The sequence below is a fragment of the Tyto alba genome, unplaced genomic scaffold, assembly GCF_018691265.1.
Source record: "Tyto alba isolate M040663 unplaced genomic scaffold, T.alba_DEE_v4.0 Super-Scaffold_17, whole genome shotgun sequence".
In the NCBI taxonomy this organism is placed as follows: Eukaryota; Metazoa; Chordata; class Aves; order Strigiformes; family Tytonidae; genus Tyto; species Tyto alba.
In genome coordinates, this window is record NW_024881279.1 from 1,324,375 (window position 1) to 1,336,763 (window position 12,389).

The 12,389-nt window shown below is 37.6% G+C and overlaps 1 protein-coding gene across 7 annotated transcripts in view; it reads right to left on the reverse strand.

Annotated features, from left to right (window-relative positions):
* Window positions 1–4,335: 4,335 nt before the first annotated feature.
* The window catches only part of KDM3B (lysine demethylase 3B), a 67,265-nt gene continuing 59,211 nt past the window's right edge, over window positions 4,336–12,389 (reverse strand). For 6 of the 7 annotated variants that reach the window (XM_042790224.1, XM_042790225.1, XM_033006074.2 and 3 more), the window contains 7 exons: window positions 11,815–11,905; window positions 11,604–11,734; window positions 9,379–9,498; window positions 8,746–8,885; window positions 8,223–8,399; window positions 7,538–7,672; window positions 4,336–5,683 (listed from right to left, as the gene is read on the reverse strand). In XM_042790224.1, the coding sequence (XP_042646158.1) occupies window positions 5,603–5,683; window positions 7,538–7,672; window positions 8,223–8,399; window positions 8,746–8,885; window positions 9,379–9,498; window positions 11,604–11,734; window positions 11,815–11,905 (875 nt within the window). In that variant the 3' untranslated portion in view covers window positions 4,336–5,602. Of the gene's footprint in view, window positions 5,684–7,537; window positions 7,673–8,222; window positions 8,400–8,745; window positions 8,886–9,378; window positions 9,499–11,603; window positions 11,735–11,814; window positions 11,906–12,389 lie in introns of those variants that run through there. The other variant, XR_006165100.1, reaches the window with a different exon arrangement.

The following is a 12,389-nucleotide window of genomic DNA, read 5'->3' on the forward strand; positions in this document are numbered from 1 at the left end:
CGTGGCTAAGTGGCACCTAAATAAAATGTGCCTTAGTGTTTTAAACTGATTAATGTGCCAAGGAGCAGTATGAAGATTTACAGGGCATTAGAGATAAATGGTGGTAAGAACAACAAAATATGAACATCAACATTAGTACAGCAGGTAGTCTTGTGAATGTCTTAAGTGGCAGCTTGTTGTTAAGTAGCATGGTGAGCTTTAGAGCAACTTCTGGAAAGGTATTTTTTAAGCTACCAATTTACAGTTAGCAATAAGTAGCTCAATTTCTTTCCATATCATAAAGAAGAATGAGAAATTAATTCATTAGCTTACCTCACCATAAGGAGGAGCTACTGATACTGAAGGGCTATTTTTGCAATAAAAGCCATATGCAGGTCAAATTAAAATAGAATTATTTACTACTAGTATTATTTTTATTAAATTATTAGTAGTATCATACAGTGCTGTGTAATTAAGATCTTAAGACCTACCCAAGGAAAGCAGTTTGTTGTTTTCAAAGTAAGGCTGTATATTTTTCTAGCAGGTATGCTACTGCTGAAATAACTCATGACAAATTTGTATTTTACAAATGGTTGAAATAGGTGACCAGATATCTATCAGTCTATTATGGCCTAAACAATAAAGCATTGTTCCTTGAGTAGAGCAGCTTAAGAAAAGCTACATTTAGAACAATGCCAGGTCAGATCCAGAGATCTTGCTGGAGCTGTTTCAGGCAGAAGCTGCTGTAATGAAGAGGAACAGTAATTAGGGCTCAAGTACACAAGAGTGCCTCTGAAAAAGATTAGCAGAATACATAAGGCTCTTAGGAAGAAAGGTGAAGTGGAAGAATGCAATGGGAACCCCCTCTCTGAAGCTTAAAGGTGCAAATTGTAATGGAAGAGTAGCAAATGCTGAATAGGAAAACAGAAAAAGTGAGAGTTGACAGTATAAACGTATAAACTAATGTTGTGGGAGGGGCAAAGTCCTAGAATTGGAAATTATTTTGAGAACATTTACCTTCTTTACCTGTTTTGCCTTGTGATTGAAAGCTGTTGAGTTAGAACAGACCTTCCTAGGGGAAGCAGCTGTATTTTGTTATATCTAGCTCTTGAAAGTCACTTTACTGTTTTCATACTAGACTACATAAAGGCAGAGAGAAAAAATAAAGAGCTCTTGTAAGGTGGGGGGATGATGGAAATAAGAGAAAAGTAAGATGAGTTCTGCCTGGTTATTTCAAATGCCTAATGAGAATGTGCAGCTCTTTTTCAAAGTCTGAAAATACACTGCCAATTAAGAGGAAAGGAAGCTGTGGGCTTACTACAGATTCTGAGATGCATTGGGAGAGAGTGACCACAAGTGGATCTAAGCATCCCTGATAGGCAGGTGATAAGTTGATGTATTAAGTACTTAATTTTTCCCATATCTAGGTTGCCTGGTTCAGTTGCCCCGGAGTACAGTTTATAAACAGAAAAGATTTAAGTGTTATAAATTTAACCCTTGCAGACTGATAAATTTTTAATCAGTATCAATAAAAGGAAGGAGTTGTTGGTTTGAAATGAAGTAAAATCTTCAGAATGGGGACATTATTTCTCCCTCTTCATCTAAGACTGAAAGAAAAAGATCAATGTGTCCTGTGTAACATTTTGAAGGCTCTGTGAAACTGCTGAACGACAGTGCTGAGTATGCCCTGCATGGTTGAACACACAGCAAGCTTCAGTATTGTGAATGCAATCCAAATTCACTTGGACAGGCCAACAGCTCTATAATCCTGAATTCCTGCTTCTACTTGTGTGTAGTTCCACCGGACACTGGCTAAAAGACAGTCAGAGGTTAAAGCCAGTATTAAAAAAACCAGTGCCTGCCCACTATCTTGTGCAGCTCACTTTAATAATGGCAAGATAACATTCAGTAGAACAGATGTCATGATTGCAGCAAATTAAATTTTAAGACATGAGTCTGCAGCTTTTATTTACCCTCTGCTCAAAAATTTCTGATGTCTCCTTTAATCTGCTTACATTCCAGGTAACATACCAGCTGCCCCTTAAAATTTTTAATCAGAAAATCCTGTGATAAAAACTACTGATTGTACATCTTAAAACAATTTTATAATCACTTTGGCTAGCTACTTTTGCTATAAGCTCTATATGAAGTATGACAGAACTAGTGATGGGTACTGGTGGGTAAATGCTTATACCGACCCTTCACACAAACCCTGTTAAGAGAGAATCCTAACACATGCCCTTGAGAGCACTCTATTCCATACACATATAAACGTATGTGAGACAGGCTCCAGATTAGCTGTCACTGTTCAGGAAAGATAGTACATTCATCAATACTGAAAATCTCAATACTTATTAGTAAGAAATGCAGCAACAGGAATATTACAGAAATGAATAATGAACACCATTATCTCACCACAGAAATGCATGGTGAACAAACTTTAAAACCCTGCACGTAGCTTGAATCATCTTCCCTCAAAAATGGGGTAGCTGAACAAAAAAGAGGCACAAGGAAGTCAGCAAGAACAATCAAAGGCACCGAGCAGGTTCTATGCAAAATTCTACAGTCCAAAACTCTTCATCTTGGAAGGCAGATGCATCAGGGGAATGAAATGGCATTTAAAAGAACGATGAAGCTATGGAAATGGTCAAAGGGGTAAACAGAGGACAAACACTCCTTGGGAAACAAGGCTCTGGAGACCAGTTAAATTACCAAGCTAACAAAAGTACATACTTTCAAACAAAGCATAATTAAATCTTGCAATTCTGTCAAAGGAGGTAGTAGAAGCTCTAAATACAGTTATTTCTGGCATCAACATGACAGACTTGTAGTGAACTTCAGAGTCTACTTACAAGTACCATAAAATATCCCTGACCATGTAAGGCTACAGCAGAGAGCAGAAGCCAAGCATGTTTGAAAGAAAATAAACCCCAAACCCCTGCATTTGCCTGGGTTTTATAAATATACATATACAAAGTGTAAGATATATTTAATGTATAATGTAGATCCATAAATGTTATATATTTATATATCTGATTAATATTAATAAAAACCTATGTGTTTGTAGATATACAACACATGAAAATTCTGTATCAGAAATTCTGAAATTGCTGTACAGTGACAGCTAACTTTTGATTAGTTGAACAGGATTCTAAGAGCTGACAATTACAGCTTTCAATCATCTGAAGACCTTCTCTTGATAGAAAACAAGCAAAAATTAATAAGTGGATTCTGAATCTACATAAATACAAATTTATGCCCCATATTAAAAAATTATCTAGTTGAAAAACTTGCCAAAAGAAGTAGTAGCCTCCATCTCCTGATGCATACAATCCAGATAAAGGATAAAAGTTTTAAAATGTAAGTTACTCAACTGATTTGCCAGATCAATTTACAAATTCCTTCTGTCCTCATCTGGTCTAAAGTCTGGATTGCCACATATTTCTTAATTGTCATCTGTATTTTTTGTGCAAATCCTTCCTCTGATTTTGGCAGAGTATTACTTTAGGTTGATTGTACTCTATGATTAATAAAAGAGGAAGTTCAAGAGACAAAAACAATGCTTGATAGACTCAAACCAAATAAAGGTTCACCATGAGATGCAGATCTCTTCATGCAGATCACTGCATTGGTAATGACTGAAGCTATTGCATTACACACAGCCAAGTCTTTGTCTTTTTGATCTTTATCTAATTGCCAATACACACATACACAAATGAGGCAAACATCTCTCCTGTAATCAGAATGTGTTGTACCTGCAGAGTACCACAGAGGTGCACAAGAAATTCTGCAGACAGGAGTATGGTGAAGTTGAATGGTTCATGGGCCTGGGATAATCCTTTTCATCTGTAGTGGACTGAGTTAGCCCACATTCATAGGATAGCTGCAAGGGTGTGAAGGCAGCAAAAGCCCAGGAGTGAACACTATTTGCACCCAGTAACCAACCTGGGAAGCTGCCAGCAAGCCACATGTCAGTGAACAGAGCTGCTGCTGCCATCACAACCTCCAAAGTCAGAAACCAGGGAACCTTTACCATCCCATCCGTATCTCCAGGGGAGAGGGCAGTTCTGAATCCCAACCTGTTAGGAAGATAGTGAGAGGTGGGGAGCACAGCACGAGAGATGTTGTTTATGACAAGACAGATCCTCTACTCAAACTATCTGTGAGAATCAACGATCTGCAGGTAGCTTGGTATGTTCCCAGCACACACTTGGCACACCAGGCATAAAACACCCAAGCCTTCTGGTCAGACACAGAGCAAGAAATGAACAGGTAGCCTACACTACCAGAGGCACAAGGCAAGAAGCTCAAAGCAGGAAGATCAGCATACAAATATGAAAGAAACTGCCCAAGCTGTTACAGTAAATGACTTTTATTTTTTAAAAAATGAAATAACCGTGAACATATTAACAGGCCTGCAGGTGGCACTACAGTACAGCTGGATATAAGGTAGATACATTTCCCCATGTACCCGAACAATGAAATCCATTGCATCAATGCTGACATTAGTAAAGTCTGAATACAGTTCTATCAAGCAGGAACATTTTACTTAAAATAGTTCTGGACAAAGTTGACACTGAAAGTTAACTTCTCCTTCACTTTGGAAAGGATAGATGTTTTCAGCTAGCACTGGTATTGGGTGAACTATTGCCTGCAGTCACCAGTGCAGGGAGAGATGTACAACATCTCCACATGAGAACAGAGTTTATACTCCTTTTTACTTCTCATTCTGAGGAAGCAGGGTGGCATAGGGAGAGGGGGGGAGATGGATGAGGAATATGGGCAAGGGAGGTGGGGTGTCAATTTCTATTCACTCTCCTTTGGCTGTTTTTGTGCTATTTTGGACTGCTTTCTAAAAATCACTTTTTGATTTTATTGAAAGGAAGACTAAATGTAATGCGCCTTTCCTTGAAAATCCAGGAACAGTTGTGGTACTTCAAAAATACTAAAAATATCTACTTTCATGAAATATTAACTGTTTCACTACAAACCTAGTTTTTCACTAAATACACAATTCTCCTATTTCTGGAGCTTCCTGGGGAAAAAAAGTGGGTTCTCCCTTTATTTCTGCAACTCTACAGTGTATAGAGAAACGGCTACAAAGAAGGGGAGTGCAGAGAATAGCTTTATTCTTTTCCTTGGCCTGTATCTCACATGGGAAGTTTGCTTAAATTTCTGTAGTTGGGCTACTGTTGGTCACACTCCTTCAGCAGCTATCAACTAAGTCTGCAGCAGGACAACCCACCTCCAGCACATTCCTTCTAACTTCGTGGAGACTAACTAGGCATGAGGAAAAAAAACATCCACACTCTTTATACCATTTCTAATCATAATATGCAGGAACACCAAGTGGTTTCCATGTTCTTCCAATTTGCAAAAGGCCACAGGAAAGGGACATGGCACCTTTTGTTAGAATCTGGAATTCTGCATGTAACAGTGCGACCTTCCATTAGACCTTCAGTGTTGAGGCAGCGTAGAAAACAGTGGCTGAAGAGTGTGTGTAATACCGACCACACCAACTCTTAGTGAGAAGCCTCTGCTCCTGCAGAGGCAGTCATGTGCAGTCCCTGTATATACTGTGAGCAAAAGGCTTACTTCACAGGGCATTTGGAATTAGCAATTCCTACGATCTAGCTAGTTTGGATTCATGAGCTTTCAGTGTGCCAACAGCATCTTTCACTGCATGGTAGATAATGTTCTTCACCTGTAACAGGAAAAAAAAAAAATCAACTTCTACAGACTAACAAGAAGAGTCTTACATACCTATGTAATCAACATAGGCAAGTATACACAGAGTATATACTATCACTGCTTCAGAATATCAACACCACAAATTTTAACTGTCATGGTTAGACAACAAATATTTGAGACACCTGCACTGATTTAGCAACTTGTTTTCTGGTCACCCAGCAACATATACTTACTCATGTTATTTTAAGATAAAGTATGTCTTTCGTGAGAGCTAGGAGGAAGTACACTATGAAGTCATGCATAGGAGTATTTTTAAAAAGTTCTTGTGATCCGAGTCACTTACAGATTCACATGAATTAAACTCAAAGGGAGCAAGAAAATCATGTGGTTTAATCCTATGTAAATTAAGATGATGCAGCAAAACATCCTGTTGTCTTTGCATGGAGGCTAGAAATTCTTTTAATTTATGCATCTTCCAGAGAGGCAAGCAAGATCAGAGAAGAAAAATCTACTAGTATTCACAGCAATCTGTTCCATGCTTAGTTATTTAACAATCAATCTTGTTACTGATATCAAAGTTCATTTGAATTCAATTTCTAGGTATTGAACGGAACAGCTTCACCTCTAAGCTTAATTGCACTTGCTCAACTAAATATATGTTTATATAAAAATACACATGAAAAATTACACTGAAAGATGGTTAAAAGTTTGGCTGAGACACAAATACAAGCAGTACTCATTTTCACATGAATACTGAGTTCCACTTTGCCAGCAGTTACTTTTTTTTTTTAATAATAAGCATTATTATTTTTCAACCTATTCATTTACAGAAACACTTCCACATCTGTATCACCATAGCTGAAGATGTAGAGTGTTAGAAGCTGGATCACCACAATGAGAGCTGATCCTACTTATGCTTTTCTTTAAAATCCCGTGCAAATCCATACAGAAATTTATAGCAATTTTTCACAGAATTGTTTGAGAACATTAACGTGGTAAATTCTGACATTCTTGGGTGACTTAGAGAATGGCTATATACTGAGTACTCACTTTTGCTAGAACAGCCATTCTGCAGATCTCCACCCTCCATTTACATGCATGAGATTACTACACAAAATGCTGACAACAAAATTTGCAAACTAAATTGATACTAACTCTGCAGAAGCATACATAGGTGAAATCAAAAACGGTGTCCTACATCCTCCTCTCTGTAGAATTTACTGTCTTATACACAGTGTACTACTACAGTGCATAATATGTTCTGTGCATAATTATTAAACATTCACATGTCTTCAAACCAAAACACATTTAATTTTCCTGTTTGGGACTAATTTGGAATCATTTAGGTTGGTAAAGACCTTTAAGATCATTGAGTTCAACTGTAAACCTAACACTGCCAAGTCCACCACTAAGCCATATCCCTGATTTAAATAAGCAAGCCTTCACTTTCAGAGCAATCTTCCTTTAGGCAATAAAGAAACAAATACAAGCATCCTTGGTCAAATAAACGTATCTCTTCAAAACAAAGCACTGCTTTTTCCTTTTTAATAGTTGTTTGGGTTTTTTTCCTGCTATGCTTCACTGTCATTCTGGATTCAGCCATTTAAAAAACTTAATACCAACATGTGCACTAGTCCAATAGTGGGAAAGTTCTCTGGAAATCCAAAGGCTTATAGCTAATTTTATTTTACAGAAGACCGTAGACATAGGTGCATTAATTGTTTTTAAAATGTTTATAAAAATGAGAACCTCCGAAGTTGTGGAGTGTTGTTACTTTTTCTTAAATCACTAGTCACACGTTGCTGGTACTCAACAAAGCTGGCAAAACAGAAGATATATTTAGTGACTACTGTCATAAAATGGTTACCTGCAATTTATCCTCATGGTTTGTATGAGTATTAGACAGGTGCCTGAACTCCTGGGTCAGACGGAAGCAATGCTTCACATGTTCTGGCGATACGAAGTCTTCTGCCACTTTAATGCAGCTGTACAAATTATGGACCTAAAAAACCCCATATGAAATGATAGCTACATCAAAATTGAATGGACCATACAAAACCACAAAAAAGCCCCCAAAACCACCACCACCACCACGTATGTTAGGTTCTTCCACATTTACTTATCAGAAACTGGAAGTAAAGCCTATTTGATTTCACATAGAATTGTGTCTAATAGTAAAACCAGAACAGAATACATGACATCTCACATTCCCTGTTCTCCCACATACACTAGTGTTCCCCAAAGCAAGTTCTCTACTGTTCTCCACACTTCTTTGGAATTCTGTTGCCTCTGCTGAAGTTTCACTACCATTCACCCTATTTTATTTTTCTTCTTAATTCCATCATAGTACTGTACATGTTATTCCGGTATTTACGTAAGCTTTACTAATATAATGACTAAGATCCAATTCAAACAGTTCCTGTAAAAACTGCATACATAGAAAAAAGAACCTAAGTCAGCAATATTAACTAACAGTTATTTTGAAGTCGCAGTTCTGTTGTGCCTCAAATTCAATCCTATTTGTCAATACGGCCTAGAGTTGGTGTATTTACCTGATGGGGAGCACCTGCAGGAATGAACACAGCATCTCCAAGGAACTGCACTATTGCCCAGCCTTGTACACCATACTCATCGTAGAGTCGCTTACGTAAGGTCTGGTCCAAGTACCAACTTTGGTCATGAATGGGGTCATGATCTGGGGGATTTTCCTGGCCTTGTTCTTCTCCGACCTAGGGCCAAGATATGGGATGGTGGTGGTGGGGAAACCATGACACAGCACCTTGATATTACTGACTCACAAAAAGCTATGTATCAAAAAACATAACAAATAAACTATTTCAAGGTAGGACATTACTTTCAATAAGCTCATTTAGGTCATATCTAGTGACACGTGCATTAGTATGAAGAATCTAGGCCAGGCTGAAAACCTGGGAACATAATAACTATTCGTGTCCTCAAAGACAGTACTAGAATACCTATGCGCTTGATGTTGATAGTGATTTGTATCATTCAGCTGCTGTGAGTAAGCTGATCAAGGAATTTTGTAGGCTCAAGCCTCCTTTGTAACCAACATACCTTCCGAAGAAGTTCCCGTATCTTTTCAGCATCCTTGGCAGCATAGATGTGCCACAACGCTCCAGGTTTCTCTCTTCCTTCATGGATTCGCTGCTTTGTTACATCATCAGCATCTCCCTCATCAATTGTTTTCAGAACCTCTGGAAGGGGGATCCACATAAATGATTACAAAGCTTCTGATTTTTTACACACAGAATTGGAACGAGCATTTTGAGCCACTAAATCCAGTCACACTGCTACTGCAACTGCTGCATCACACAGTACCCTTTCTAAGCACATCAAGCTTCATCTTAAAATTCAGGAAATGTGTCAATTAACATCTAAACACAAAGCTCAGTCATGAATTCAAACTGAACTAATTCAAATACAAGGAGAAGAAAATGTAAGTTCTCATCCTTTCTCCTCCTTTCTTCAGGGAGCTATCTCATTTCTAGCAAAACTCTGCTGCTTCCGTAGTTGGGAACCAATGAAACATTACTGCACTTCTAAATATGTGCTGCAGACCTAGCAAACTGCCTTGTATATTTAGTTGATATATCACAGATATGACAAGCTTAAACAATAGAAGAAACAGTTGTCTCACATACACAGTTGATTTTTAACAGACAGAAAACAGCTTTCCTCAAACATTACCATCATCATGGGTCCCTTCCCCAATGGGAATCCCAACGTACACCATGACATTAACAGCATCAGACACATCCAAGTGCAGGTTTGTGGTACCAACTCGTCTGTCTTCTGCAGTAATTAAGCCTGTAATAGAGTGTAAAATAAAATCGAATTCCATTTAAGCTCTTCTAGAAATAACCTGCCTGAAAGATCATTCTAGCATGCTCACTTTACACAACCATGAGAGCAGAAAACAATGTCAAAGGGCAGCTGTAGTAGTTATTTACATGTCACGTGTGGCTTAAGAAAAAAGTTTACTATATTTTTATTGTACAGGAAATAGAAGTAACACTCAAGTCATGAGAAAACAAGCATTTTATAAACAAAGCCTGAACTTGTACTTCACAATTTTGTCTCTGTGAGGGTCATTTATACAGTATGTAGTGGGGAACTTAGCTTTCGTAATACAAAGTTAACAGGCATCCTTTGGCACTGCTTTCCTTTGTTTGCAGGTACAAGAGAAACCCCGACTGCTCTAAGTGGCATTAGCATCATACTGCGTGCAGGTCATTGGACTGTTACAAGTATAAGCCTCCAGCAGTTTGTTATTTTCTCATACTCAGCTGTAAAATCCGTAAGATCGGTTGAATTCACAGCAGTTATTGTCCAACTCATCATTAACAATGCAGATTACACCTGAGTAAGGAAAACCACCTTCAGACTCTCAAGCGCTTATACCTTTATACATTGGATGATCTTATACCTCTTAAGTGGCTATGAGTAATGGAGAAAGTTTTCAAATGTCTGCTGCTTAATTTTTTCACCTTCTTACATAACACATTCTTCTCTCTTCCTCTGACCCTTCAATAGCACTGTATCTCGCTCCACTTTTGTTCTACTATCTCCTCTAGCACATAACATGGGGGAAACAAAGATTTAAAAAAAAAAAAAAAAAATCATTTATCAGCAAACACTATGTAAGTATGACCACAAGACTACTGGTTATATTTTAGGTTCACCATCTTATTTATCTATTTTCTATTTAAAATATAAGCTTCTGGGGACGTGAACTCAACTCACTGTACAGTATCTACCATAACAGACCAGAAACTGTAGCTAATTTAGACAGTTTGTAACATGAACTTTAAGAAAGCACAACTGAAATACAAACATGAATAAACATAATATATATGTTCAAGTAACAGGCCAGACAAATTCACAAAAGATAGGTATAATATAACCAATATAGGTATAATATAACCAATAACTGGAATGCAAAACCTTAAAAAACCCTGCACCCCTGTCTCGTCAGCATTCAAAGAGAACTACAGAAGGTACAGTAGGGTAAGTTTGCTTTCACATAATTTCTTTGCAAGATGGCTGCAACTTTTTCCTTATCAGTATAACTTGACATTTTTCAATATATACAAAGAGCAACTGCTTTAAATGTTATTTATCTTACTCTGAAGTTGCAGAAGTATGTACTTCCAAATCAATCAGTTATTTAAAAGTATCCTGGAACTTTAACAACTACTTGGTTTAAATTAAAAGTCTCCAAAACCTGCTTTTGGCCATAACCTCAAACTCAGTACAATCAGGAACTGAGATAATTCAAGTTGATACAACATGCGTTAATTGTTCCTATATCCTTCACAATCTGATAAACTGACAATCATTTGGAAGTTTAATGCTTCACAGCCCTGTGCAGGGTATGTGTTCAGACAAAGGTTTCTTCCATTTGTATGCTATTTACCTACTATATAAATTACAGTCTTAAGAGGACTAGCTATCCAATTCAGGTAGCTGAACACGGTGACAGTTTTGTCTTGCATGTTGTCAGTGTTTTGTGGTGTTAGACATGGATTAAGAAAACTACAACTGTAGCCAGAAACATGAACACACAAGATAGAAGTGCACAGAAGCTGGCTAATCTTCTCTCAAATGTATCAACTAGTCTCAAAAAATTAACTTCTCCTTGAACTCTGGATTGGTATTATGCTTATTATATGTATTAAATAATAATTGTTTGCAAACTCATCATAGCTACATCTCTTGGAAACCACATGGCAAAAAAGGGCACATTTGACAGTGAGAGGACTAGCATAGAAACAGATCACAGGATCAATTAAAAAAAAATTACATCACGCTCTAGGATAAGCACTAAGTTTCACTTAATGCCACAGCTTTGCATATGCCCTAGGTATAATCGAGTCACAAAAATAATCTTATGCAGAACTATTCTCACATACCATATGCATTGTACATTTTGGGACCCAAGTCAGGACGAACAAAGTAGCTTGGCAGCCTAGAAGCCAAATTCAGTCTGCCATCCCTCTTGGTATATTCAGGAAGAGGAAGATTTTCCATCAGGTCCTCAAACCTAGAGATAAAGGAGAGAACAAATGCATTTTTTCCATTTCTACAGCAGTCCTGTAGGCACTGATATTAAGGTTTACTTACCTTGTAGGCATCATATCTCTAAAGTCCTCCCCTGGAGGCCAATCCTTTAACTTTAGTACCATTGGCTGACCATCATCTGACCTGAGCCGTTCTGCAAGAAACAAATTAAGATTTCATCTTTTAAACACAGCCCATAACCTTGTTTAAGCTGTACGTCTTTTGAATCAAGACCTCTTACATTGCACATCAAAATGGATCCTGATTTTTCTTCGAGCTTCCAAGCATTATCATAGTATGGCCAAACAACAATTTAACAATTTTTATATATAAATATATATAATTATCTACAGCAAAAGTTTGACAGATCTTGCACAGCTGCTAAGTTTAAGAATAGCTTTTATTCAACTTTGAAAACAAGCCTTTCCAAAGCATTCTGTCTTACTCCTGCTACCGAAGTCTAAAGGAGATTTATCTTTCTTAGCAAGGAGTGGTGCTTCTATAAAATTAAAGCTATTGGTTCATGCTCTGAAATCAACCCTACCCTCAGTATAAAGCAAGAAACCATGGTACACCACAGTCAGAAAACCTAAATGGCAGGTAGTTACTGAGGAAGACAGCTTTTAGTTTTTTAAATT